Source organism: Artibeus jamaicensis, unplaced genomic scaffold, assembly GCF_021234435.1.
Source record: "Artibeus jamaicensis isolate MK-2021 breed Jamaican fruit bat unplaced genomic scaffold, CSHL_Jam_final scaffold_847, whole genome shotgun sequence".
Lineage (NCBI taxonomy): Eukaryota > Metazoa > Chordata > Mammalia > Chiroptera > Phyllostomidae > Artibeus > Artibeus jamaicensis.
Genome location: NW_026522057.1, coordinates 3,146,793 through 3,174,781, shown reverse-complemented (window position 1 = coordinate 3,174,781; position 27,989 = coordinate 3,146,793). Strand labels below are relative to the sequence as shown.

General features: G+C 55.4%; 1 protein-coding gene across 1 annotated transcript; it reads right to left on the bottom strand.

The window, feature by feature from the left end:
• Positions 1-2: 2 nt before the first annotated feature.
• SLC2A1 (solute carrier family 2 member 1) lies at positions 3-27,979 on the bottom strand. The gene is made up of 10 exons (XM_037149317.2): positions 27,758-27,979; positions 16,642-16,737; positions 5,030-5,190; positions 4,637-4,877; positions 3,853-4,015; positions 3,575-3,762; positions 3,224-3,328; positions 2,739-2,840; positions 1,451-1,654; positions 3-1,081 (listed from the first exon to the last, which is right to left on the bottom strand). Exons 1-10 carry the CDS (start codon positions 27,773-27,775, stop codon positions 881-883), a joined length of 1,479 nt encoding a protein of 492 aa, XP_037005212.1. The 5' UTR covers positions 27,776-27,979; the 3' UTR covers positions 3-880.
• Between the last annotated feature and the right edge of the window lie 10 nt (positions 27,980-27,989).

Genomic DNA, 27,989 nt, shown 5'->3' with positions numbered 1-27,989 from the left:
CATGTTTCTAAAAACCAGCCATTTATATCTGTTTAGGTAAGTACAGAGGGAGTATGGTGGTGTATTTACAAGATGGTTTGTCCAGATATACTATAACTTAGTGTCTGTATTTAATATTGACAACCAAAAAAATATAAATATCTTCCATCTATACACAGCAGGGCAGAAGCATCCATGTGTTCTTGAGGAGTGAGTCCTCAGCCTCCCACGGCCCTCCTCTCGTGATCACCTGGCCTTCAGTGCAAAGGAGGCTAGAACCTGGCAGCCCAGTCTGGCCCTTCCCTCTCCTCCCTCCACTCCAGTGCTCTCAACTGGTCTCAGGCAAGGAAAGATTAATTTGAGTGGTTGCATAGGAAGAGATGGGAAAGGGCAAATCCTAACGGAGCCTGACCCCTAGAGTGGGGAGATTCAGGACCACAGAAGTGAGTGGCCACATTCTAGGGGTAGAAAAGCCTGGTAGTTCATAGTTCAGTTAGTGTGTCCTTGGTCATAGGTCCAACCCTACGGTTAGCTTGGTGGAGAAGGCAAGTATGACTAGGCAGGACTTGGTCCCCACCCTCAGGCACTGAGCCATTCAGGGTGAAGCCTGGAGTGTGGGTACAGGAGACTGGCTGATACAAAAATAATAATAAAATCAGTAATAAAAAATTATAAAATCTGTTGCTTGTCTGAATAGGTTTGAGCAACAGTCTTGCTTTTGTTAAAATCCTGGCGGTGTTAAAGTCCTGCATATTCTCCTGAACATCATTGCTGGCGGAAGAAAGGAGCCCCAGGCCCACCTCTTCTGAAATCTGTCAATTTGGAAATTAACGTCCAGCTGCCTGTGCTGAGAGATCCTTGGGGCTGCTGGGAACAGGCCGGGCTGGTGGGATGGGGTGCCTCACACTTGGGAATCAGCCCCCAGTGGGTGGAACAGCTCCTCGGGTGTCTTGTCACTTTGGCTGGCTCCTCCCTGCCGGAAACCAGAAGCAATCTCATCGAAGGTCCGGCCTTTGGTCTCAGGAACTTTGAAGTAGGTGAAGATGAAGAACAGAACCAGGAGCACCGTGAAGATGATGAAGACGTAGGGACCACACAGTTCCTGAAAGACATACAGACACACTTAGTTGGAGTCCTCACCTTACATTCTGGCAGTAGGACCTTGGTTAAGTTACTTCGCTCTTATGCCCCTAACCTGAGAACAGGAACACCCACTTACAACATAGTGCTGCCATGATTCGATGAGAGTCTGCCTGCCTGCACCTGGTATAGAATACGCCCCAGGGAACAGTTTCCCATTCATTACACAGCAGGCGGGAGACAATTCAAAACCCAGGAAAGAACCCAGGGGTTAAGGTCAGGCTTCTTAGCTGTGTGACCTGGGCTACTGAGCCTCATTCCAATGGGAACAGCTGGAAGAGCACTTGGCAGGTGAGACATGTGTGTGTAGAGACAGTGGGGGTTCTCTCACCTCCACGTACTGGAAGCACATGCCCACAATGAAATTTGAGGTCCAGTTGGAGAAGCCAGCAACAGCAATGGCAGCTGGGCGAGGACCCTGGCTGAAGAGTTCCGCCACAATGAACCACGGGATGGGGCCAGGGCCAATTTCAAAGAAGGCCACAAAGCCAAAGATGGCCACGAGGCTCAGGTAGGATATCTGGGGCACTTGTTCCTGTTGAGGACAAGAGAGAGAGAAAGTTAGACTGGAGCGTCCGAGAAAACAGATTGCAGAGGCAGCCCAGGCAGGGCAGAGAGCTCTGTCTGGGCTGGACAACCGGAGGCCTGGGGCTGATCCTGGACCTGCAGTGTAACTTGGGTGCCCTGCCTTCGCTCTTAAGTCTTCTCATCAGAACAAAATGATTTACGCCCTGCACGGCGCTTGTGGGCTCTGGTCTACCATCCGGGAATGGTCATGTGGTCTGCATGCAGGAGCTGCTGAGATGAGGTCCCTGTGGCCCTCTGGCTCTTCCTGCAGACCAGTCTGCCTGTGGCAGGAGAATGTGGAAGAACAGTTAGAAACCCTGAAAGGCACTCGGCTCAGGGCCGGCCCAGCAGAGGCCTCAGACCTGCGGTTCTATATATAATCATTCCCCTCGAGGAGGCCAGAGAAGAGGTCAGGGGCTTTGGCTCAGATCCCGGATCTGACACTCGTCACTTACTGTGTGCCGGGCCTCTCGGCAATCACAGGACTTTTTAAGGCTTGGCTCAGCTGTAAAATTAGTGTACTGGCGCTTTCCTCATGAATGTTCTCGTGTGTGAGGTGGCTGGCAGGGTTGTCGGAGGTCACGTGTGTGGGGCCAGGAGACCTGAGGTCAGTGCTACCTTAGTAACCTCAGGGGACTAGGTTTCCTCACCTGTGAAATGGAACTACTAACTGAACTACACTGAGCTGTGAGAACTGAGTGAGAACAGGCATGTTTCTGCTTGTGTGGTGAGGAGGGCCATACCTTCTAGGGTGTTCTAAGGACGAATTGAGGCTATAGATGAAGGTTTGAAAGGATTAGTATTGGGCAAAGCAACTCCTTAGGAGAAGGAATCTGGGCCCTGAGGCCGAGGTGCTGTGGTGAGAAAGCGCCACACCGGGGAGCCAGGTCACGGCAGGAGGATGTGGTTGGGGGGGTGCAGAACCAGGGAGGGCAGCACCCCTGGCCTTGGGGTGCCGATGGCCGGGCTGGGGCTGAAACAGGCACTTTGGGATCTGAAGCCCACTCTGGGGCCCACCCCCGCCACCTCACCCCCGCAGTGTGGCAGCTCACCAGTAAGGCCAGCGCGATGGTCATGAGCACGGCGCAGGCTGCCATGCCAGCCAGGCCAATGAGGTGCAGCGTCCGCCGGCCAGCTCGCTCCACCACAAACAGCTGTGGGCAGAGAGAACGTCAGTTCCACACCCCACTGGTGCCCCCTATGGACCCCCCACCCAGAGGCCCGCCCCCTGGAGCTCCACTAGGGGGCCGGCCACACAGGCAGTGAGGGAAAGGGACCTGGCCTAGAAAGCCAGACAGCTGAGCATCCTGACCATGACCTTGGGCAAACCATCACACTTCTCTGAGCATCAGTGCCGTCAACTTTGATATCAGTAACGAACTTGACACGTGGAGGATGAAATAACATAGCACTTTGGGAGCATATGAAACATGCCTGGCTCACAGTAAATGCTGCCGGCCATTCGGTCACGAGGCCCTGACGTCCTAAGCTGGTCCCTGGCTGTTGACTGGTGGTGGGCAAGGACGCAGAGACTCACCGACACGACTGTGAAGGCTGTGTTGACGATGCCGGCGCCGATGGTGGCGTACACAGGCTGCTGCACCCCCGCCTTCTCGAAGATGCTTGTGGAATAATAGAAAACCTACGGGACAGAGAAGTCGCTGGGGCTCGGCAGGGCGCTGTGGCCTTTCCCCTGCCTCTGTTCCGGTGGGCGCGGACACAGCGGGAGGAAGGCATGCCGGGGACGCTGCGGCAGCTTGGTTCTGAAGCGCAGCTTCTCCTTTGGTAGGGGCTTGTCTGCTATTTTAAGTTTGGGTTCTATTCACAGCATATACTTGACCACAGGTTTTGGCTGGGGCCGCAGAAAGGGTGGGTGAGGGGCACTCACAGCGTTGATGCCCGACAGCTGCTGGGACAGCTGCAGCACCACGGCGATGAGGATGGGCTGGCGGTACGTGGGCGAGCGGAACAGCTCCAGGATGGTGACCTTCTTCTCCCGCATCATCTGCCGACTCTCCTCCTTCATCTCCTGCAGGTCTCGGGTCACATCCGCCATCCCTCGGAGCTTCTTCAGCACTGGGGGGACCGGAGGAAAGGTGGGGGTGGCTCAGAGTGGGAAGAAGGCCAGGGCCGGGGGCGGGGAGAAGGGCAGGGCCCTGTCCGTACCACTCTTGGCCCGGTTCTCCTCGTTGCGGTTGATGAGCAGGAAGCGGGGGCTCTCGGGGCACAAGGGCAGCAGGATGCACTGGAGTATGGCCGGGATGAAGATGATGCTCAGCAGCAGGGGCCACAGCTCCTCGTTGCCCATGATGGAGTCAAGGCCGAACACCTGGGGGAAGCAGGGTGGGCGGAAGCAGCTGTGAGCTCCCCATCCTGGCCCCATGGCCCCCAGTGGCCTTGGCGGGCCTTATGTCCGTGGCCGCTTCAAAAACAGGCCTCCAGTTCCGAGGCTCTGGCACTACCGTGAGGCTTTAACTTCGCTGACCTCAGTTCCCGCATGTGGAAGATGGGGAAAGAAGGACCTGCTTCCCAGCATTGGTGGGAAGACAAACGGCACAGGGTATAGGGTCTGCCTCTCTGCCATAGGACGCTTTTAGGGGTGGGAAAAGGGAAGCCCTCTGGAGAGAGGATGGTGTATGTGAGGAGGTGAAGGCCCAGAGGCATCAGAGCCCAGCGCGCTGAGGAACCCGGGGGCACGCCCGTGGCTGCGCGCCACATGAGAAGAAAGGCCGCGCGGCCTGGATGGACTTGCTCTCCTGCCTCGGAGTGCGCAGGGGAACAGCTGCATGGTGGTGTGTTCTCAGGGGCCTGTGCTAGGCTGTGTCCCATGAGGCAGGGCTGTGGAAGGCCGAGTGAGAGGTCCAATCAGGGGCTGTCTGTTCGCACCCCCAAGGGCCACTGAAGCTGTGCGGTGGGGCTGCATTGGGGGAGCAGACGCTGCCCCACTCACCTGGGCGATGAGGATGCCAACAACGATGCCCAGCTGGTGCAGGGTGCCCAGCGCCCCTCGCAGCGCCGTCGGGGACACCTCCCCCACATACATGGGCACGAAGCCGGTGGTCAGGCCGCAGTACACGCCGATGATGAAGCGGCCCAGGATCAGCATCTCGAAGGACTTGCCCAGTTTTGAGAAGCCCATGAGCACAGAGGACAGGAAGGCCAGCACATTGATCATCAGCATTGAGTTGCGCCTGGGGGTGGGGTCACAGGTCAGGTGGGTCCTTTGATCCCCCCCAGACTCCCCAGGGACTTGGTCATAGGGAATACCCAGGAACAGGACATCTTCCCCAACCTCCACACCCATCTGGGACTCCCTGGGTGGGGCCAGGACCCCTGTGCTTACCGGCCGAAGCGGTTTACAAAAAGGCCCACAGAGAAGGAGCCGATCATGCCCCCTATGGAGAAGATGGCCACCGAGAGGGACCACAGTGTGGTGAGTGTGGTAGGCAAGATGCTCTCCCCATAGCGGTGGAGCCACGTCTGGTTGTAGAACTCCTCAATCACCTGCAGGGGGAGAAGCAGCCTAGTAGGCCAGGCCAGGACCCAGGGGTTCTTTCCCTCTGGCACTTGCCCCTCAAGGGGGGCCGTTTTGCCCTGGTACCTGGCCAGGCCTCACATTCACTCCATGTTGAGTCAAGTACCCCCCTTTTGTGGGGCTCAGCATTGAGTTGTGCCTGGGGGTGGGGTCACAGGTCAGGTGGGTCCTTTGATTCCCCCCCAGACTCCCCGGGGACTTGGTCATAGGGAATACCCAGGAACAGGACATCTTCCCAGTGGTTTCCAGTGCCCTGTGTGGTTTTATATGCTCAACAGGACTTCCTGGGGAAGACAGCAAGTGACCAGGGGTAGAAACTCCAGCACAGAGCAGAGAGGTTGAGAGAAATTGCTCGTTCTCACTTGCTCCCTTTCTCTTCAAGGTACCTAAAGCCCCAGGTCCTCCTTTAACCCCTGGCGGGGAGGAAGTACAGCCAGACAGATAGGTTCTGCCATTCCAAGGCCCTGGGAGGAAGGGAAGAGCAGGTTCGCTGTCCTGCACTCAGGGCCTGAGAGACCCACCAGCCCGCATACAAGCCATGCTCCTGACGCTCACACTGCCGCTGTCTCCCAGGCTCAGCTCCTGAGGCTGGCCTGGCGGTCCCACCCTGAAGGACCTGTGTACGGCCTCCTCCCATCTCCCAGGTGCCCAGCTGGTAAAATACAGGAAGGGCTAGGGACAAGGAAGCAGTTCTGCGAATTGAAGCCATCTGTCCCAGCACAAGCCTGCCTGCCAGCCCCGCCTCTCCCCAGGGGGCGGTCCTGGCTGGATCCCAGGAATGTGACAGGCAGGAGGTACAGGCTTTCTTGGCAGATATACACCCAATGCATGGGACCGGCCAGGCCCAGAAACAGCTTCCTGTGCATACATACACACACTCATGCTCACACCATCTGAACACTCCCGGCTTCAGCCAGTCACAACCTGCACACCCCTCCACCCCTCTCCACCTGCAACTCAGACTCAACCCCGTGCCTATCCCAGCACCCCTCCCCACACTCACGCTGCAAGCTCAAGGGCACACGGCAGCATGCATGTTTTATACACCCTCCGCTGGCCCTGCTCTTCTCCCTCCCTAACCCTCCCAGAAGAGGGGTGGTAAGCACAACTGCCAAAAGGGAAACAGGCCTACAGTCGCAGGAATGCCCACTGAGTATGCTGGGCCTGGCCCCACAGTTACAGTGGGTTTTGGGCCACTAACCAACTTTTCCCTGCCCTGCTGCCATTTTCTGTCCCGGGTCTGGGGACTCCTGACAGAGGCTGGGCTCCAGGGAGTCAGGATAAGGAGGGTGTGGGGAAGTGAGGAGAGGGAAGGGTGAGCCCTAGTGATCTCCTTATTTGTCACAGGGAAGCCAAGCACTGCAAGGGTTAGGTACTGCGCAAGACCAAGTTCAGATCCCAGCTCTACAACCTATCTGCAGTGTGCTCAAGGGCTAATGATCTCATTTCAAAGGACATTAAAAATATTTACTTCATAGTGTTTCAGGGAACTGGTGACACAACCTCACAGTGCTGACATTGGCACCGTTGCCGAGTCCAGGGACCCCTGCCACGTTCCAGTACTGACCCGAGGGAAGGTCAGACCACTGACAAAGTCTACCCAAGCCTGCATTCCATAACTCAAAGTCAAGGTTCTTGCCAGACATCAGTGCAGCCTTCCATCTACCAGTTCTTCTCCCCGCACCCTCTTCTCCATCCTCCAAGGTAACTCTGCCTGGGGCGCCCGCCCTGCCTTCCCACACTAAAACCTTTTGAGATCCAGTTCAGAAGGACCCAGGAGTCTGTCCTCCCAGAGGACGGGGACCTCAGTGGATTCACACCCGGGCCTGTCCCAGAGCTGGTGTCCGGGATGCCTCGTGAGTGAAGGAAGGAGTCGGTGAGAAAAGGGCCTTGGGCTCTCCTTCTGGAAGGCAGATTCCAACCAACCAACCAACCAACCAACCAACCAACCAACCAACCAAGCACTAAGTGCTTGTGTTCTTCAAGAGACAAAACCAGCTCCAGAGGACTGGATGGGAAGCGTGATGCTCCCTTCACCAGGCTGACGAGAACGAGCTGTCCTGGATAAGGACACTGTCCAGACAAATGATGCTCACCCCTCTGAGGCCCCAAACTTTCCTGACCTGTCCCCTGGGTGGAAATCTTTCTCCCTCTTGTCACTCTCACTGTGCTGCCCTTAGCAATGAGACCCATAAGCAGGGCATCAATGTCCTTGGGGCCCTGTACAGGGGGCACGAAGAGGAGGTGGCCCCAGAGGGCTTTGAATTAAGTTTTGCATTCTCCTGTTCTCAGAGCCTTCCTGTGACTCAGATGCTTGTCCACAGAACTCTCCACATTATTGCTTAAATTTTTGCCAAGAAGTCAGCTAATGGAACTTGTCTGAATTGTGTGCAAAGAACAAGGCAATAGGCGAGTGCTGAGTAAGGGCTTACAACCTAAGATGAGCTGAAGGATGTAGGCTAAGGTTTCTATGTTGGCAGTTCAGATCTTTAAACTTCTTCTTGGGGCTGGCTAGTGGTGCTGAGGACCAGGTGTGCAAGTGACATGTTACCGGAGCCCCCCCCCCCCCCCCTAAGTCTCCTGCTTATGTGGCAAGCCAGAGGGACTCAGCGCAGGGCTGATTCCTCTGTGGCTCCTGAGCTCCTCTGCTGTTCAGACAACCTCATGGGGTTGGGAGGGGTGAGCAGCCAGGCCCCCCCACCTTGGCCCCAGGCTCCTCCTCTCTACCCCCCAGCAGCACTTCCTGGCCACATGGATGCTGTGCAGTGGATTCCTGCCTCTTGATCTGACATTTGCAATTTCTGGGAGGAGGCTATGCCCGGCTTTCCACTCCTGCTGCTGGTGTGGGAGCTCTGTGTCCTCTTGCCCCTGGGGGGGTCCATGCCCCATGGGGGGCTCAGAGCTGGCCCCAGCCCAGGAAAGGCAGGAGGACCCCTGGAGAATCAGAAGAACCCGACATGGGGTCACTGCTTCCACCCACTTACTGGCCTCCACATCCATTCCAGCAGTGGCTGGGTGCTCCTAAGGGAAAAACCTACTTGCTGCTCCCCTAAAAGGACCCCACATACCCAATCTCCACAGCAAGGTTCCTGGCAACCTCCTTGGCCCGGCTGCCATTTGAGGAGGGGCCCGGCAGAGCCCCTGCCAAACGTTCCCTTCGTCACATGCTCCCTTCCCATGTGCTCGTCACAAGCCTGGCAGATACCCTTGATCCCGCCATGCCTTCCACCCCAACAGTCCCCAGGTCCTGGCAATGCTGCCTCCTAATTTGTCCTGCTCTAATCCAGCAGCGCCTGCCCTGGGTCTCTCCAGGACTCCGCCCTCGACTCCTCTCGTCTCCTGAAACCAGACTCCTCTTTTTGCAGCTTTCTCCCCCATGGGGCACAGGCTCACTGGTGCCTTCTGGTCCCAAACCTCCCCACCCTGCCCCAACCTCCCCACCCTGCCGAGGGTCTGTATGAGTGTGTGCTCTGGGGAGAAAGGGAGTATCCGTCAGTCTAAGAGGGGACTGTCAGGAGTTGGCGGCCATTAGGGGTCTCTGTCCAGTTGTCCTTTCATTCAGCTAGATGGCAGTGGTCCCCTTGGTGACACCAGAGGGGACAGCATAGAGAAGCAGGTCAGTTCTGGGCAGTTGAGATCCCTTGGTTTCCAGTAAAAAGCTATTTCTCATCCCAGCAGTTCTCTTGGGGGTGAGCGTGGGGTCAGAGAGGGAGGCTTGCGTCAAGTCTGACTTCTTGGGAATCACCTCCTCTCCACCACTCCTGCTGCCCAGGGAACTGTGGGGGAAGGACCACAGGTCTGCCTGCCTGTCTACAGAAGAAGCTGTCACTTCCTCTGTGTCGGGACATCATGTGTAGTGGGGCCCTGGCAGGAGGCAGAGCACGCCACCCAGTAACCAGAATAAGCTGTTACTTGCCTCACCGCTGTTCTGAGAACCTGCCACTTTCAGAGGAACATTAGGGGCAGGGTTTTGCTGTTTGCACATTGTAGGAAGAAAAAGCCTTACCCTGAGGAATTTATGCTGAAGGAAAGCTCTGTCACATTCTACTTGGTGTACAGAGCCCCAGGGCACCCACTTCAGCTGGAGAAAAGAACAGCTTCTTGGAGTTCAGAGGACATGATTACATACCTTACAGGTAGTGAGTTCCCTGGCAGCCACGAGCATACAAGTCACATTTTAGAGCAGGGATTGATAAACATTTTATGTAAAAGGCTAGATAAAAAACATTAGGGTCTGCAGACCACATATGGCCTCTGTTGCTTACTTTTCTCCTTTTTACTTCCCCCAACTCCTTAAAAAGGTAAATGAAAAACACTCTTAGCTCATGGGCCAGACAAAAACGGGCCACCAGCTAGATCTGGCTGCTTTGATCTGGAATCCTAGACTATGACCAAAAAAGGGGTGTGTGTTCTGGAACCTCTGGCTCGTCTCACCATCTTTCCCTCCAGACATTCTTCTAGCCCAGGAGACCTGGGTCTTCTACAGCATCTTGAGATGGAATCAGAGCTCCCTTTCAACCCTCTCTTCGCTCTCACAGAGGTTACTGTGGGGACAAAGGGGTTAAACAGCTAGCCAAGCTTTGAGCTCCAGTTAGGAGAAGGAGAGGGCCATCTTGTCCAATTTAGTCCCTCAGCCTGAACTTGACCCCTATTTCCTGTTACCCCACCTTCTCCCCACTACCACTCCCCAGCTGAGGCTGCCTGCACCCTCAGCCCAGAGCTCCTATCTCCACAGCAACTCTTAGCCACACCCCAGGGTCAGCTGATAGTTCAGAGCGAGGTACTACAGGTGGGGCTGGACCGAAAACCCTGCCCCCCGAGTCTCCTGGGCTCCAACCCCACAGCAGAGGATCGGACCACCCAGGCTGCTTCTCAGGAAGAGCCCACAGACTTAGCTTCTCTCCAAACCCAGGCCAGGCCTTGGTTGTGGCCTCCTCACTGGGGCCAGGCCTCCAGGGTCTCTTCTGCAGACAGAAGGATCTTTATTTCCTCGCCTTTCTCAGCTCCCCACCACCCTGGGGATGAAGTGTCTGCCCCACTCAGACGACTCCCCCATACCACCTGGACACCTCACCCCTCTGCATTTTGCTTTGTGTGGCTCGCCTGCCTCTTCCCTGGTGAGCTGCCAATAATCTTTCAGAAAAATGCACGAACACTCCTCCTTCTCTATTGCAGTGGTTTTCACCCAGGGGCAATGCGGCCCCCAGAGTGCATCTGGCTATGTCCGGAGCCATTTTTTAAAAGATTTTATATCTTTTAGAGGGGAAAGGAAGGGCAGAGGAAGAGAAATATCAATGTATGGTTGCCTCTCATGCATCCCCTGTTGGGCACTAGCCTGCAACCCAGGCATGTGCCCTGACTGGGAATTGAACAGTGATCGTCTGCTTCACAGGCCCGTGCTCAATCCACTGAGCTACACCAGCCAGGGCCGGAGCCATTTTTGGTTGTCACACTGGCGGAGTGTTTACTGGCATCTGGCGGGCACAGGTCAGGGATGCTGCTAGATGCCCTACGATGCAGGACACGGGACAGACCCAGACTCCAAACCCCAGAGCATTATCTGGCCCCGGAAGCCTAGTGTTGAGAAAACCCTGCTCTAGGGGCCAGACACCTCCCCCCTCCCCCCTTCCCTGCTCCCACTGGCCTGCCCACATTTCCATCACTGCCCTGAGAAAGTTGCTGTAAGGTACTATGCACTCCCGCTAGACTAAATTTCAACACAGGGACAGTCTGACTCGTGTGTCCCTGAGACCCAGCACAGGCTGGGGGTAGAAAGAGTTGTCACTAATAACCAAGCTGTGAATCTGAGGGGCATAAGGAATGATGACTGTGACGGCAGGACTGGTGCGAAGAGGTTGTGTAACTGTTGAGATGTCTGCACATGACCGAGCTTGACTCGGCCTGGAAGTCGGAGCAGGAGGGCCCCGCCCAGGTGGCCCTTGCAGGTGTGTGAAAGGGTGCTTTGGTGCTCGCCTACCTACAGTGCAACTGCCAGTGCTTCTACGGTGGTCATGGACCAGGGCTGGACCAGGGCATGGACCAGACCGGGGCTGGGCTCCCTGGATTCAAATCCTAGGTCTGCCATTTACTAGCTGTGTGTCCTTGTTTTAATTGCTTAACATCTCTGTGTCCCCGTTCCTCATAAACCAGGGATTATAGTGCTACCTAATGGGATTATTATAAGGAATAATTGAATTAGGATTTCTAAAGCACTGAGAACAATGCCTGACACACAGCAAGCTGCAGGGTCTGTCTTAGTGGAGATGGGGGAAGGGGTCAGGGGAGCCAGAACTCATCGGCTCTAGGAAGAGATACGGAGAAGCGGCCCAGAGCGCTCAGCTTGAGGAGGCAGAGGGCTGTGGCTGGAAGTGGGTGCTGCCCCCAGTACTTTCACTCATCAGCTGGTCATCCGGGGTGAGGCGGAGGCGGACCTCGCCAGCTCGCCAGCTCAGGTTCCTCCTTTGTCAAACAAAGAGGGCCGGCCTCCACTGTGTTTTCTGAGGATCCGTCACTCTCAGATACGCCTGATGCTGTCCCTTGGCCAGGAACTCATGATTTCTAAACAGTCTTTAGTTATTTCTGTTGGCAACTCAGCCTTACACAAAGGGGAGAGGTAGTTCTCTCCACCCAGGGTGATGCCCTTGTTCATTTACTTGCTTTCTGTGGCTGGGCTCACCACCACCTCCTCCCCCTCTCCTCCAGGGAGACCGGAGGCCTGGCTGGGAGGAGTCCCGTGGATGTTGCCATCACTCACAATGTGGTGCAGCGGGCGGGTGGGCCAGGAGGCGTGAGGCCTAGAGACCACCTCAGGCTGAGCCTCTCTCCCCTGTCCAGGTGAACTCACCTAGCCTCGGTTTCCTCCTTCGTAATCTCAGCCCCACCGACCTTGTGAAGCTTCTGTGAGGAGATAATTTATGGGGAGTTGCTTTTGTAAGCATTTAAGATGATATTATGATTAATTAACCACTTCCAGGAGGAAGCCCTGTGGGGCCTGTTTTATGGAGGAGACCAAGCTGCTGGTAATTAAGACCAGAACTGGCACCCCTCCTGCTGGTGGAGCCCGGTGTCTTCTGGAAAGCAGGCCAGCGCGGTTCCCTAGGACTTCCAAACAGACCGGGGCAGCGGCAGGATCTGTGAGGGCGGCTGGCAATCCCGCGTTAGTGGCTCACTTCATGCAACCGCATCTCTGCACAAGCTGTTCCCGTTGCCCAGGACACCTGCTGTCCTTCCTCATGGGGCTGACTCACCCTTTAAGGTCTAGAGCGGCTGCCAAGTCCCAGCAGAAAGCCTTCCTGTCTCTCCCACCCCCCCACCCCGCAGCAGCCATTCCTTCCTCTTTGCTCCCATAGCACCTTGAAGTGCTCCATTAATTAAAGACTCCTCTGGCTTTTCCAGAAGAGTCTTCCCACCCCTCTGGGTGGCTGAGTCCTTAGAGCGCAGGAACCGGGCCCAGCAGAGACCCTGCGTTAGGTGGCTGCCAGAGGACCAGGATGTCCCTCCCAGTGCTTCGGACACCGCCTGGCACAGCCCTCGTTGAATGAACTCGCTGAGTGAATGTGCCGAATGAGGTCGGAAGCACGGAACCCCTGTGCCCAGGCAGCTCTGAGCCGCACTTTGACTTCTCAGTCTCAGGTTGTCCTCTCTCCCCCTTCACACGTTAAATGTGTCCCTTCTAATCTGCTCCTGGTTCGATGGATGACGGTCGGGGTAGTGAGAAATGTTCGTAAAGTACAAGAGTAAACAGATGGAGTGCCTGAGTGCATGCCCCAGGAAACGCCACTAGACTTCACGGTGTGTGTTATCAACTCCAGTCACTCGGGTCTCTGGCTTCGGTCCCCAGACACTGGTTTCCAAAGTGACGTTTGGACAGGTGCCCACAAATGCACTGTTCACAGGCTCAGCTGGGCCCGTGTGCAGCCGGCCCACCTGGCTTTCTAGATGCCCTGGCCAGCTGCCCAGCCTGTCTTCCACAGAAGCTGTCACCCTCCACCTATTTCTGATTAGATGGGAGGGCCCAAGAACGGGACAACGTCATTCTGGGCTTGTCCACATCCTCAGCTTCCGAGGAGCTGAGTCCCTCCAGCCCGATGTAACCCTTTGCCTCTGCTCCACCATCTTCCTCCTGGAGGAACCCTCCACACTCGTCCTCACCCTCTCCTCCTCTGCTGGTTCCCGACATGTTTAAAAATGAAGTCTTTACATTAAAAAAGTCTTAGCCTGGCAGCCAGCCCTCTTTGCTCCCCACCCCCCACCCCCACCAACTCTCCAGGCTGAGCCGTCTGGACTCCTTCCTGCTTCCCCTCCTCAACCCGCTGCAGCGAGGTTTCTACTCGCACGGCTCCCCCCAGTCGGCCTTCGCCACATCGGGGTCTCCACCGGGCCTTTCACATTCAGAAACATGGAGCTGATTTGTCCGGGGCCCCGGACGGCATTCCTCCTCCATTTCTCCACTCACTGCTTCCCCAGTGCCTCTTATGAGGTACGGCACTGTGCGAACAAACCAAACACCCTTGCCGTCTGGTGCTTCTATTCTTCCTCTGTCCAGTGAGGTTCTCATCTCCTGGCTGGGAGGTGCCAGCTCTCCTCCTGCCGAGGACCCTCCTCTCTATCAATGAGGCTTGACCCTTCTCTCCTTATTCCAGTCTCTCTAGAACATTTTCCTGTCCTGCTACTGGGATACCAGTGGCCAGTTCAAAGCTTTTCTGCAGCTGACCACGCACCTAAGAAACAGTCCCAGTGCTTCCTGCACATGTCCGGCGGCATCACACCGCACCTCAGCTCCTGCCGCTCAGCGGGCCTCTCAGCGGGCCTCTCAGCGCCTCCTACACCCGCTCCTCCTCCAGGCCAGGACCCGGACACAATTTTTAAACCTACTCTCTTGTCCTCACACTGGTCTGGTGACCAAATCCTGCTCATCCTTCCTGTTCAGTGTTTGCGTTTCTACCCCTTTGGCAGGAGCAGCAGCTTTGTCACCAGTTTCCCTGTCTCTAGTCCCACTGCTCGGGGACCCAACCCACTCCCGGCAAATCTGATCATTATCTGTTCTCTTCAATGGGTCCCCACTGTCCTCATTCTGGAGCCCAGACTCCCTAGCTCACCTTTAGACGGCGGTGCCCGCATGTCCATTCTGACTGGCCCGTGCCCTGCCAGTGACTGGATATTTAATAGATGAAACTGACCTGCAAGGCCCTTGCTGTCTGGCTCTGGCTTACCCAGGGCCCTCCCAACTTTCTCTCTCCTCCCATTCACCCAAGTCACACACCAGACCCTCTCTCCTCTGGGCACTTTATCCACCCCCCAACCCCGGCCTCCTGCTCATCCCAACCTGTTCTGTTTCTGGAAACACCTTTGTATCCTGATCGTAAGAGTCAGAGTTCTGTCAGTAACTCACTATGTGATCACAGTCAGGACATCTCTTAATCCAGCAGTTCTCAAATTGGGCTGCATGTTAGAATCAGTCGGAGAGCTTTAAAAATTCAATGCCTGCCCTGGCTGGTGTGGCTTGGTGGACTGAGTGCCGGCCTACACACTGAAAGGTTGCAGGTTCGATTCCCAGTCAGAGCACATGCCTGGGTTGTCAGCCAGGTCTCCAGTAGGGAGCGTGCAAGAGGTAACCAATTGATGTATCCCCTCACACATGGATGTTTACCTCCCTTTATTTCTCCCTCCCTTGCCCTCTCTCTAAAAATAAATAAAATCTTTAAAAAAAAATTGATGCCCAAAGAGAAGCCCAGACCACCTAGATCAGAATCTGGGAGGGGCCCGGGGGACCCTAAAGTGCCCTCGGCCTCCCTCTGCAATGGTGCGGACTTTCTGTCTGCCGGACTCCCAAGCGCAGCCAGCTCTGAGGCACACACCTTGGCAAGAGCATTTAGCAAAGCAGGGCTTGGGGCTGTTCCAAGCATGGGGCCACAGTCGCCATTTCAGACAAGCCTGGAAAAGTCCCGCCACGTCCCTTACAGCTGAGCATGACTCAGCAGGCCGGGCCTTCCTGGTGACCTGCCCCTGAGCACTGGGCGAAGCTCCGACAGTCACCCTCCGCCTGTTTGGAGCAGGCCCAGTTCTGACTCCCAGCACTGCCCAGCTCCCCCCAGCAGGCCTCGGAGCCTCCCATTCTCTGGGAGCTTCTACTCTGGACGAGGAGTGTGGTCTCGACGGGAGGGCTGTGCACGGGTTTCATCATCCCTGAGAAGGCACAGCATTTTAAACCAGTATGAGGTTGGTCAGGAAGAGGTTGCGTCAACAGGAGCTTGGCTTCTGACTCCCCTGTTCACTAGCCATGTGACCTTGAGCCCACGGATCATTTCACCCCCCTCGTCTGCTCAGGGCCTCAGGTTCCAGGTCCATAAAATGGAAATCACCACCCAACCTCAGAAACATATGCAAAAGGCTTGGTGTGGATAGAGGAGGGACTCAGTACCATTTCCTTCCCTGCCTCCCTTCCTCCCCTCTCTTCCCTAAAGCCAGTGGGCCGGGCTGCAGGGGATCAGCAGGGCCCCTCCTAGTCTTGACATTCAAGTGAACAAGTGAGGACAGATCTGGGATGCGACGTGGGGAGAAGTAACAAGCACAGACCTTTACCCTGGTTCCCTAGGGCAAGAGGCCATTTTTGTTGTGGTTGGCACAGGGCCTCCAGGGAGAGGAGACAGTTTTAACCTAGGCCAAGATGCCTTGTAGGGAACGTGCTGTGAGTGGATGGGGGTGAGCACAGGCTCAGGGAACCCCTGGCTGGGAGGGCTGCAAGGCAGACTGGTGCTGGATACCAGCTCCATCCCTGATTAGCTGGGCGATCCCAAGCAGGTTTCTTCTCTCTGTTCCCTCCGCCTGCAGGACGGGCATGGTGGACACTGCCTGCCCACCGCAGGGGCTGCAGGTGAGCAGCAAGGGAGAGAAACACCACGAGAGCCCTCTGTAGCCCTGGGGTGCCGCGTAAATGCAGCATCATTAATTACACCAGCGACCGTTTTGACTGTTACAGATGTCTGTGTTGTGTGGGAGGTTGCTCAAGGTGACCTATTAAGATCCCATGTTTCTATGGGCCCTGAACTTGTACAATGCTGTAGCTCAAAGCTTTTTAAAAAAAAACATTTCTCATCCGAGGATATGTAGAAAGAGAGAGAGAGAAAGAGGTAGAAAAAGACAGAAACATTGATGTGAGAAACATCAATTGGCTGCCTCCCATAGGCGCCCCGACCAGGGATCGAACCTACAGCCTTTTGGTGCATAAAACGATGGTCCAACCAACTGAGCTGCCTAGCCGGGGCTGCAGCCCCGAAATGTTAAGGCCAATCACAAGAATCTCTGATCTGTTCAGGGCCAGAAAATTGCTACTGAAGCAGATGATGAGCTGATACAAGTAAATGACTGACACCTAGGAGGAGGGGCGAGTGTTGATAGGTCAAGGAAAGGGTAGCACTCACCTTCTGAGGGGCATTGATAACTCCAGTGTTGTAGCCAAACTGCAGGGAGCCAAGCACTGCCCCTCCCACGGCCAGCATGAGGCGGCCCGTTACCTTCTGCAAAGAGAAAAAAAACACACTGTTACAGGCAGACCTGGGCTGAGGTTACTACAGAGCAGGGCCTGGGCTGGCAGGTTCCCCGTTCAGGTTACCTTGCCTGACTCCCGGCACTATAGCGGCCTTTCTCCCAGGAAACCTGACCACTTTTTGACTTCGGGTGCCCCAATCAGCCCTGCTAACTTCTAGACACTTGGCTGGCCAGACTCATTCCTGGGGTCTTTTCTTTCTCTCTCTCTGCAGCTAGGTCTTGGCTAGAGACGAACAGGCCTTGGCATTTTCTGGGGTCTCACTCCCCTGGCGGGGCCAGGCCTGGAGTCCATGTGGCACCACACTCTGATCAGGAGGCCCAGGAACCAGTGCCCCTATGCAGGGTGGGGCGGGACGCAAATTACACGGGAGAAGCGGCATAGATGGAGGAATGCCCTGGATTTGGACCCAAAGTTTCTGGCTTCTGATTCCTGCCCACCTGCCCGCAGGCCAAGTGAGTCTTCCCCACTAGGCCCAGGCGCTCTGCTCGCTGGTCTGCAAAGTGGTAACTGTTTCATGCTGATCGGCCTTGGACATGTGGTCCTGCCCTCCCCTTCGCTCAGCTCTACTCACAGGGCCGGAAACTGAGCCCCATGAGGCAGAGATGAGGCAGAAAGAGGTCCAGCTCACTCAGGGGTCTGCAGAGGGCCAGGCTGGAGCTTGGGGTCCCCGGACTCCCCACCTGGTGCCTGCCCCCTGTGCGCAGGGTTGCTTGGACACAGATGACATGCCCGCCAGGAATGTGCTTTGGAAAAGTGATATGTGGCAAGTAAGAGTGTGGGGCCAAGGTGTGCTCAATGGGCAAAGGGCCAGGAAGGGAAAAGGATGGTGGATTTCTGTCCCCTGGAAGCTGAGGGCCCGACAGCAGCAGGCAGGTGGGGGGCCCTGGGTGACGAGGTGCCTCGCTTCATTCTTAAAATTAAGAAGCCAAGAAATGTGATGCTAGGCAAGCCCTTGACCGGCCGTGAGAGGACGGAGACACCAAAGGACAACCGTGGGCACCGCACCCGGCTGCAAAGCTCACACCCCGAGCCACACCTGCTATGGGCCTCAGCTTCCCGCCCCCCCCCCCCCGGACCCCAGAAGCAGCCCTGACTCCCAGATCCTCACGGACGGCCCTGGGCTTAGTTGTTTACCAGACACGTTCCTAGTACAGTCGTTTCATTCTCTAGAAGCCGTCAGACCAACGATTGAGAAAGCCAAGGTTTTCACAACACAGGCTGAGAAAGAGGAAGCAGGCTTCGGCCAGCTCGAGTGCACAAGCTCAGAGGCTGCTCTTCGCCAGGTGAGCGCCGGGCCCTTTCCTGGCCACACCTGGTCATTCTAGAGGCTGGGGCTTTCTTCACAGTGGGCTGCACTCCCTTCAAATCCTGTCCTTCCCAGCCAGGCCCGACCCCCTCCCCACAGCCCACCTGCACAGTAGGCCCGGTGCCCCAGGGTCCCCCTTCTCGCAGCTCCCTAGGGGGCCTGCAGCTGTCAGTTCCGGGTGGGTGGTGAGCACTTGACAGACCCCTGGCCAAGCCCAATTCCTGGGCTCCCCTCCGAGATTAGTAAGAGGATGTGGAGAGGCACGGAGCACCGGCAGGGGGTGGGGCTACCCGCCGCGAGACAGCATTCTCCCCCGTGAGTCACAGGCGTCCGCCTGGGGCTGCCCAGTGGCTGTCCGGAGGGTGACAAAAACGGTGGGGAAGAGATGTTTTTCCAGTACACAACAGAACAGATGTAGAACGAGCAATGCAAACTTATGATTTAATAAACTATGGCGTAACCATTCAACGCAATAGAAGAAGAAAGTTCTTTACGTATTGACTTCGGACACGCATGCACCAAAATGTATTAAGTAAAAAAAGGGAGCCTCGGAGCAGTGGGTGTTGTGCGCTGCCGTCTGTGTGAAAAATAAGTACAAAAGGCTAGGGGATGGCGGCGGGGTGGGAACTCGACGGCGCCTCCCATCTCGGCCTCGGAACTCGTCGCACACACTCGTCGCACACACTCGTCGCACTTTGATGAGAAAAAAAGTGTTTCAGCGCTCGGTGCTTGCTCATCACTTGTCACATTTGCTAGAACCTGTACGAGTCATGATGCTGCCCCAGGAAGAGAAAATGCTGGTACGATTGTCACTTGCTGGCCACGCTTCTGAACAAATTCATGGCAAGCGCCAAGGTGCCACTGCACAGATACCGACGCTTCTGAAAGACCACAGGAGAAAGGTACTTCGAGGGAGCCGGGTGGCAGGGGCGGGGCCGAAGGGAGGCTTCCCTGCACACCCTTTGCACGTGTTTGAGTTTTGAATCACGCGAATATATTACCTGTTATAAAACAAAATTGTTTACAAGCCCTGTGGTTTCGTATTACCCAGAATGAAGCACTTTAAACGAAAATGTAAGTGACCAAAAACACAGATGATCTGTGCTCTGGGAAAACTGTGCCCCGGCAGCAGGAGCAGGGGCTCTGAGGAGGAAGTGATGCCGTTTATTACTACGGGTCCCGTTTTCACTCACTATGATGTTCTGGGGGGTCCCTCTGGGCCTCTGACATCACCCTTGGGACCCCGAGGAGCAGTGCAGCCTCTGGCAGTAGGGGCTGCTAGGACCAAGAACAACCCCTTCTGCGGGATGCTGGACTTTGCCATTTGGCAGGTCATGGTCAAACTGCTTTGGAAAACCTGCCTACCCACATCCCGAGTTATAGCCACCATCACCCAGGCAGGCTGCTGCCTCAGGACCTAACATGCTCAGGGACCCATGCTCGGTGAGGGACCCCCTGGTGAGGGCCCTAGTCACGGATGGCTCACCCACCAGACGGGGACTCCTTCAGCATGGGGTCTAGAGTGGCCAGGGCAGGACGCAACACACAACCTTTGTAAAAGGAGACCCACCACTTCCGACTTCTGCTTTTCGGCAAAACTGGCTCCGCGTGTACCTGTTCTGCCAGAATGGCAGTCATCCTAACAGTCTTTAACTTGGCCGTTTATCAGTCCTCTGGTGAGTACTGGAGCCTCAGCTCTGAGAGGCGGAGGCAGGGAAGCAGTAACCCCCCACCCCTACCCACAGGGCTGGAGAGGAAAGAGCCCCAAATAGTTGAAACCCTGACTCTCCCAGAGGGCCACAGGCCCCTCGGTTCCACAAATGCCCAGGCTCAGGGCCCAACACAGAAAACGACCTCATGCCCCCCACCCCCCATCACCACCTAATGCCGGGGGTGCAGAGCCTCACTGAGAGCTCTCCCTTCTCCAGGAGGCCAGTGACGAGGTGCCAGCTTCCGGGACCTCTCCTCCCACACACCGGGGTGATGGTGGCCCTGGCCACGCAGCACTGCCAGCACCGGAGCCTTTCGACTTGCCACATGCCCTTGCTCCGCACAGCCTTCAGCCCTGGCCTCGGCCTTTAGCAGGCCCTTGGTCAAAATGGGCAGAGGGAGGGCATGTGGCTACTGCCATTCGGAGGCAGGACATTCCCTGTGGGAGTTGGGTCCAGAAGTGGCTCCCATCCCTGCTGCCCACATGGCTTCCCCAGTGCACCTGAGCATGAGACAGGGCCTTTGTAACTGCTTGGCCCCCGGTTCTAACGAGAGAGGGGAGGGGGTAGGGCAGGGGCTTATCAGATCCCTGATAGCTCCCTTTTTATTTATTTTGTGTACATTTCTAAGATTTCATGCGGAACAGAATTCTGGGCACTGAAAAAGAAGCCCAAGAAATTGCAGAATTGCTTTAACACCCTGCTGTGATAGATGGGAGCTGGAAGGCCAGAGGTGGGGGCCCCCGGCACCTCCGCAAACAAAAGCCAGTGCTGGGACTGAAGCCCTTTGGATTCCTATACTGGCGTGTTTTACCCTCTCTGTTCCGCTCTCTGACCTTATCTTTCAAAAAGAAAGAGGAATGGGTTCTCCTTCTGGCGCCTGACCCTCAGAGGACCTCGGCCATTTGCTCCCCTTGAAAGCATTTCCTTCACTCCTTCCAGTGATGTCAGGACTTTTGCCTGGCTGAGCCTCCCTGCACTCCCCGGTGGCCCTGGAGGCAGAAGGGACTCCTCAATCTGTGTGTGTGTGTGCGTGTGCGCATGTGTGCACGCACGCCTGTGTGTTTAGGAGGAGGGGCCTCATCAATCTTTAAAGCAGAGAGGAGGGAGCTGCCGAATTTAGCAGCACCAGCAGCACCTGCAGCACCTGCAAGGGGCTAGGCACCATGCCAGGTGCTTCTTACGTATCCCGATTTAAGTATTACTATTAGGAACACACTCCCAGAAGAGACTGCTCCCACTTTCACAGATTAAAAAATGGGAGGCTCAGAGAAGAAAAGTGGGTACCAGCCGGCAAGTCCCTCGGCTTCTGTGAAATTTCAAGTTTGGGGTTTAGGATGCCAAACTCTGTGCCCTTTCTGTTCATGTCCTCCCTCCTTGGCTTCCGGGTACTGGTCCCTGAAAGAAACAAGGTTTCTACCTGGTGCTTTCTGTGTACATCAAGTTCCCTTCCAGCAACTCAGGACCTTGCCCAGTCTGTGCCAGGTCAGCCCAGGCCCAAGCTTCTGGCCACTTGGGTGGATTTTGCTCTAAGCCGCGGTGGGCACACTATGGCCCGTGGACCAAATCCAGCCTGCCCGTTAAGAATGGGTTTTACAGTTTTTTTAACTAGCTGAAAAGCAAAGACTAATATTTTGTATTAAATAAAAATATTAAATTCAGCCCTAGCTGGTGTGGCTCAGTGGATCACGCACCAGCCTGCTAACCAAAGGGTTGCCAGTTTGATTCCCAGTCAGGGCACATGCCTGGGTTGCAGGCTGGGTGGGGAGCGCATGAGAGGAAACCACACATTGATATTTCTCTTTCTTTCTCCCTCTCATCCCCTTTCTCTAAAAATAAATAAATGAAATCTTTTAAAAACTGTATATTAAATTCAGCTCTGGCTGGTGTCCCTCAGCAGATTGAGTCCCAGCCCGTGGGCCTGTGAACTGAAAGATCGCTGGTTCGATTCCCTGTCAGGGCACATGCCTGACAGGTTGCAAGCCGGGTCCCCGGTTCAGGGCGTGGGAAAGGCAGCCGACTTGATGTCTTTCTTCCTCACTTTCTCCTTCCTTCCCCCTTGCTCTGAAAATAAATAAAATCCTTTACAAATTATGTAACCTTCAAATTTCAGTGAGCACTAGTATAGTCTGGTTGAACACAGCCACGGCCCTCGGTTCATACGTTGTTTACGGCTGCTCTCGTGCTGTGGTGACGGAGCCCAGGGCCTGTGGCCGACGGGGACAGCAGGGCTCACGAAGCTGACGATGTTCACTATTTGGCTCTTTACAGGAAACGTTTACCAGTCTCTGCTTTAAGCTCCAGGTCCCCTGAACTACTCTGTGCAAACCCAGCACACAGACAGCGCAGGAGTTTCAGAGCCTTCCAGGCAAAACCCAATCATTCAAAGTAAACAAAAAGGTGTTCCTTCTAAGACGGGATGTTCAGCGCAGGCGGCTGCTCTCGGCGCCGTGTGTGTGGGCCCTGGGTCAGGACCTGGGCAGCTGGAGGAGAGGAGGCCCGGAGGAGGTGCCCTCTCGGTGGTGAGACGGGCACCAATTCAACCCCGGAGAAGTGAATTTATAAAACCACGGGAATGTACGCAAAGGTCCCAGACACTCTCGGCAAACGAGTGTCCTGGTAAGTCCCAGCTTCCCCCTGGAAAAAGCCCCTTCCTCTAACACCTCCAGTTCTCCATAAGAGAGGTTTTCTAAGAAAAATAAATTCGATTACCAAAGAAAGATAATGCTGGAATGCTCTAATTCTAGTCGATGGGGACTCAGCAACAGAAACTAAATTCCTGCATTCCTGTTGAACCTGATATTTTAGTTGAGGGCGGGCACAGAAAATAAATACCTAAAATGCATCTGGTGGCGGGTGGTATGAAGACAGGGATGGGGGTGCTAGTTTGTCATCACGCCTGCAATGGAATACCAGGCAGCTGGAAAGAATGCAACACATCTGCGTGCACCCGATCTGAAAAGAGCCTCAGGGTACACTGTTCAGAGAAAAAAGCAAGGTACAAAACCATGTGCACAACGTACATTTTGAGTGGCGGGCAGGGGGATAATGAACTTGTATGGTAGGTACTTGTACTCGCAGAGAGTAACGCTGCAAGTATTCACCTCCAAGGGGACGTGAGTGAACAGGATGGACCACGCAGGGCTGCAGGGAACTCAGTAGGAAGTGTGACCCGATTGCACAGAAATCCCACTCATAGGCACATAGGTGCGCGTGTGCAAAGCAAGGTCTGGCAGGGTAAACACCGAACCCCTGCACCTGGGAGAAGACAGCTACTCTTTTACTTTGCATACTTCTCCACCAGGCTGGCTCCATCACTTCTATAATTAAACAAACAAACAAACAAACAACCCCCCCCCCACAACCTGATCTGAGAGTTTTGTACCATTATTCCTACCACAGCTGAGGAAATAAGTTCCCATAGGAGGTGCGGCTGGCCTGAGGCGGAATGGAAGGGTTGTTTCTGATGGTGCCCTTTCTCCTCACTCCCAAATGCCAAGGTGGGGGACACAGCTCTGGGCTAGATGGTGTGGGGGGTCATCCTGTCTAGCAGAGACCTCAGTAGCCAAAGGCTCCTTAAGTTGGGATCTGGCAAAAGCTCTCCTTCCCCTTACTTCCAGGGTGCCAAGACCCTCGGTAGGCAAAAGCCAGAAAGGTGGTGGTCCTGGAGAAGACGGCTACTGTCCTCATTCTGCCCAAGTTCAAGGCCTGGGAGCCCTGCTCAGTTACTGTAAAACCCCCGGCATTCTTGCATTAGCTGCAGCTTCCCTGGCCCGGGTGGCTGGATGGCAGAGCCGCAGGCTCCACTCCACCCCTCCCACGGAGGGAGGTAACAATGGAGGTTTGTTTTGGTGGCCAGGCCTGGGCCTACAGGCCTGGACACAGCCTCTCAGAGCCCATAAGTCCAACCAAGGAGCCTTCTACTATCCCGGGGATGCTGGTTACCAAATGGAGTGACTTTATCACCTCTTTGCCCAGGAGTGACAAGGAGGAGGGAGAAGGTTGCGGGTCCTAAGCCAATGCCTCATACACTCTCCCCTTTGTTCCAGGCGTCCCCAGCTCTGCCAGCCTGGGGGAGGGAGGAACTGGATGCCTGTACCCTCCGAGCCAGAGCAGAGCTCTAGGCCCCGACACCCTGTGACCGGGAGGCACTGGGCAGAGCTGAGCTCCCTGAAGTTACAAGCTGATTACGGGGGATTTGGGGCTGACCCAGCTCTGGGGCACATAGGGTGGACTCCCTGAATGGCTCAGCCCCACGAGGATCATCATGGAGATGTTTACACCGCTTGCACGCCCAAACTGGCCGTACAAAGGGTCTCTGCACTTAAAATAGCCACCACCCTGGAGGCTATTTAGGGCCCCTGGCCCATCTCACCACATCACCACAGGGTAGCAAACCTCCATTTTATAGGAAGAAACCAAGGCTCTGAGACAAGCCACTTTCTCAAGGTCATAGTTTTGTGAGGACATGTTTTGTTTCTATTCACAGAAGGGTTTCAGTTGCCAGGTCATGCCTGATCCAACTCTGAGATGCCTACTGCACCAGAAAGAGCTTGGAAACGTCCTAGAACCCTGGGAATCCCTGCTGCTTTGGGGGAAGGGGGCACAGAGGACAGGGGTCTGGAGAAGAAAGCACCTTTTTCTCCACTGGAGAACATGGCAACTATTTGGGGACCGCCTTATCTTGAACACGTGTCTTTGCTCGTCTGGCCTCGGTTTTCTCATCGAGGGGCTGGGCCGTGGATTGGAAATCCCTTCCTGCTCCGGCTCTGCTCTATTCCCCCCGTGTCATCCTAGAAAGACTGGTGGTCAGTGTGTGACCTTGGGAAAGTCGTTTGACCTTGGGAAAGTCGTTTTTCATTGAACCGTGACTCGCGGCTCCCTCCCAAGGGAGGCAGGGCAGCCACATCAGTCGATCCATCCCTCGCTCACCCACGAGCTACCGCTGTAAAGCAACAACCTGGCAAGACCCTGATGAAGAAGAACTGGAGCTGTAATGGTTCCCTCGATCAAGCGCTGCTCGCGGCCCACGCACACTGGGGCTCCCCGAAGCTCCCACTACCAGAATGCCAGACTTCTGGACAGAGCCCAAGTACTGGGTCACCTGAGGCTCAAGTAACAGCAATGCATCATGGGAGCCCGAAGAGGCAAGGAAGATTTATGGAATGTCTACGGGGGCACATATCTTTTTCTGAATTCTTACAGACACTCAAATGATGAAAATGACATCATCGGCAGCTAAGGTAACTGAGCTAAGCAGGAATGCAAAACATCTGCGGGACCTCAGAAGCCTACGTTCTTTGCACCGCTGAGGGGCCAAGGGACCCTGAGGGATTTCTGATTCCTTCTTTGTCGGGAGGGCAGAAGCGGCAGAGGCCCTGGGGCTCCAGCAGCTGGGAGCCCTTCACGAAGGGCCAGATGAGAGGTCCTGGAGCGGTGGTCATTTTTACCCACTGCCCGGGAGGGAGCGTGAGCAAACCCCTGTCCCTCTCCTCTTCCTGCTCAGTGAAACTCACCACGGTGAGCTCCTCTGTAGCTACAGAGGAGCACACAGAACACACACGCAAGGCACGTGAGTCAATTCTCACTCAGTTCCTCGGAGATGAAGAGGAACACAGTAGGAGGAACTTCAGCCTGACACACCTGGTCTTAAGACCTTGAGCAAGTAATACAATCTCTCCAGATCTAGAGCAACATACTGCACAAAGGCTGTGCTTCCTGATCAGCACAGCAGTCTCCAACAGGGAGGGGCTTATTCCAGACAGTATGTGCGATGATCTATAGAAGGATTAGCAAAAAACAAAAATAAACTTTTCACTGTAACAACTGTTCGTTTTTCGAAATTTCTTTTGTGTAGGCATAAAATCTACTAGTATAACAACAAGTGCAGGTACATGAATTTATAAATATAGAGATAAGCCACTTGAAAGGGGGTGCTCCAAAATGACTGATTGATGGGGCATACGGTCAAAAACTGAGAGGTTATTGCATGAAAACCCCCCACCAGCAACAGCATTTAGAACTGGCTGGTACAAGGGCAGACCTTGAATTTGGGCAAACTCCTCTAGCAGCCCCAGCTTCAAGAAAGGCCTTGACGGGTGTGGCTCCGTGGGGTGGGTGCGAACCAGGGGGTCTCTGGTTGGGGCACATGCCTGGGCTGCTGGCCGGATCCCCTGGTTGGGAGCAGGTGAGGGGCAACCGTGGATGTTTCTCTCCCTCTCTTTCTCTCTCCCTTCCCCTCTCTCTAAAAACAAGTAAAATCTTTTTGAAAAGAAAGAAAGAAAAGGCTATGATAAAAAAAAGGGACTGTGGAAGTCCTTCCTGACTGGGCTGGGTTCAAATCTATCTCAGCCACTCACGAGACTTACCAGCTGTGAGATTTTAGGAACGTTTCTTCCCTTATCTGAGCTCCAGGCCCACGAACTAGCAGTGATACTGAAAAGCATTTCAGCCAAGAGCCTAGGAAGCTGTAAGAATATTCTATCTCCACGCAGATTGTTCACTTACCCACTCAACAAATACCCAGGTCCCGTATCACATCCTGAACAGGTGGTTCTTACCCTTGAGGAAATAAAACAGTATCTCCGTCTCACACAGGGAGAAACTGAGGCCCAGAGCGGGTGCATGGCCTGCCAGAGCACTGAGATAACGCAGCAAGTATTTGGCCATGGGAGTCTCAAGTCCTCACCCCCAGCACTTCTCATTCGGTTTTTTATTTTGTTATATGCCAGCATAATGGCTAACCCATGACTGTTAGGGAATGTGTTCCCCCGGGCGGCGTGAGGCAGGCAAGTAGTCAGGATCCAGCGAGTATGAAGGAGCCTTTTCCATCTGAGGGTATAGCTCGGCCTCAATGTCAGCCACCCCTCTGCTCAGCCAAGACCTTGGTTAGGCCCCCGCCCGCCACCCCCGCACAACCCCACAGCCCATAGGAAGGGCAGGGCAGAGCTCGGTCCTACCCCAGCGTTCCAGGGGAAAAAAACGGGCATCCCTGTGCCTTCTCAGCCAGGGAGATGGGAACGTTTAAGAGGATCAGCGGGCGCGTTTCAAAGAAAAAAACACCAACAACAAGTGACTTGAAAATACTCTATACAAGGGGGAAGATGGAAGGAAACAATGTTTTGCACACAGGAGGGGCTCGATACATAGTCTGGGAAAGACTAGATTCCCTGCAGGACAATTTTTTCCCCCCTGTACAGATTGAAAAAAAAAAATCCTACTTGGGCAGTTATTTGCCCCCAGAGAAGAGTCGTCATCTATTCAGAGTACGAAGTCTCTGGTCGCTAGTCCCCCTCCTCCGGTTCCACTCCAGGTTCCTTCCCGATCCCCACTCTCTTAGGGCTCGCGGCGGCCCCTGTGGTGCTCTGTCACAAGCCCCGGCCCAGAGGGAAACGTGCCACCTCTGAGCACATCACCCCCGAACTTGGCAAAAGCTTTGAGGCCTGCGCCACCGGAAAAGTAGGGCCACACAGGCCGTTTTCTTTTCGTCTGCACCTGGAAAGGACCAGGAAGGCACCCTGGGATTGGATTCCCGGCTTTAATAAAGTACTCTCCGCATTAAACGCAAGCACGCGGCCGCGCGTGGCTCGGCGCCCCGGAAAGGGGAGCGGCGATGCGTGGCTGGCTGAGGGTCCCGCCTCCTCCGCTCGCAGCTGGGGCCGGGCCCCGCCGGGCCGGGGGCTCGGCCGCCTCAACCAATGGATGAACCCCGGAGGAGTCCGCGCGCTGGAGACGGTGAGAGACCGGCCCTGGTTGCCTGGGCCCCGGAAGCCAGACGCTCGGAGCTGGCGCCAACTCCGCTCGTGTCGCGTTCGCACCCGCCAGATCGCGAGCCCGTGCCACCCCTATGCCACCCCTGTGTCCCCCGACTCCTGCGCTCTAGGCCGGCGCACACAGACACTCAGAGACGCGTGCCGCCCGCGCGGGCGAACAGCGCGGCCGGGCCGCCGGAGTTCCCCAGCTCTGCTATTTACCTTGCTGCTGGGATCCATGACCGTGCTCTCTGCGCCGGAGGTTCTGGCTTCAACCGGTGCGCGGGCGGGCGGCTCAGGTCCCCGAAGTCCGACTGCGAGTGAGACTCTTCTGACTCCCGGGATCCGCAGCTTCCACGCTCCACAAGGCTACCTCTACGGTTTATAGGACCCCAGCCACTGGCTGGCGCTAGTAGTGTGTGTGTGTTGGAGGAGGGGTGAGGGGGCTCGGATC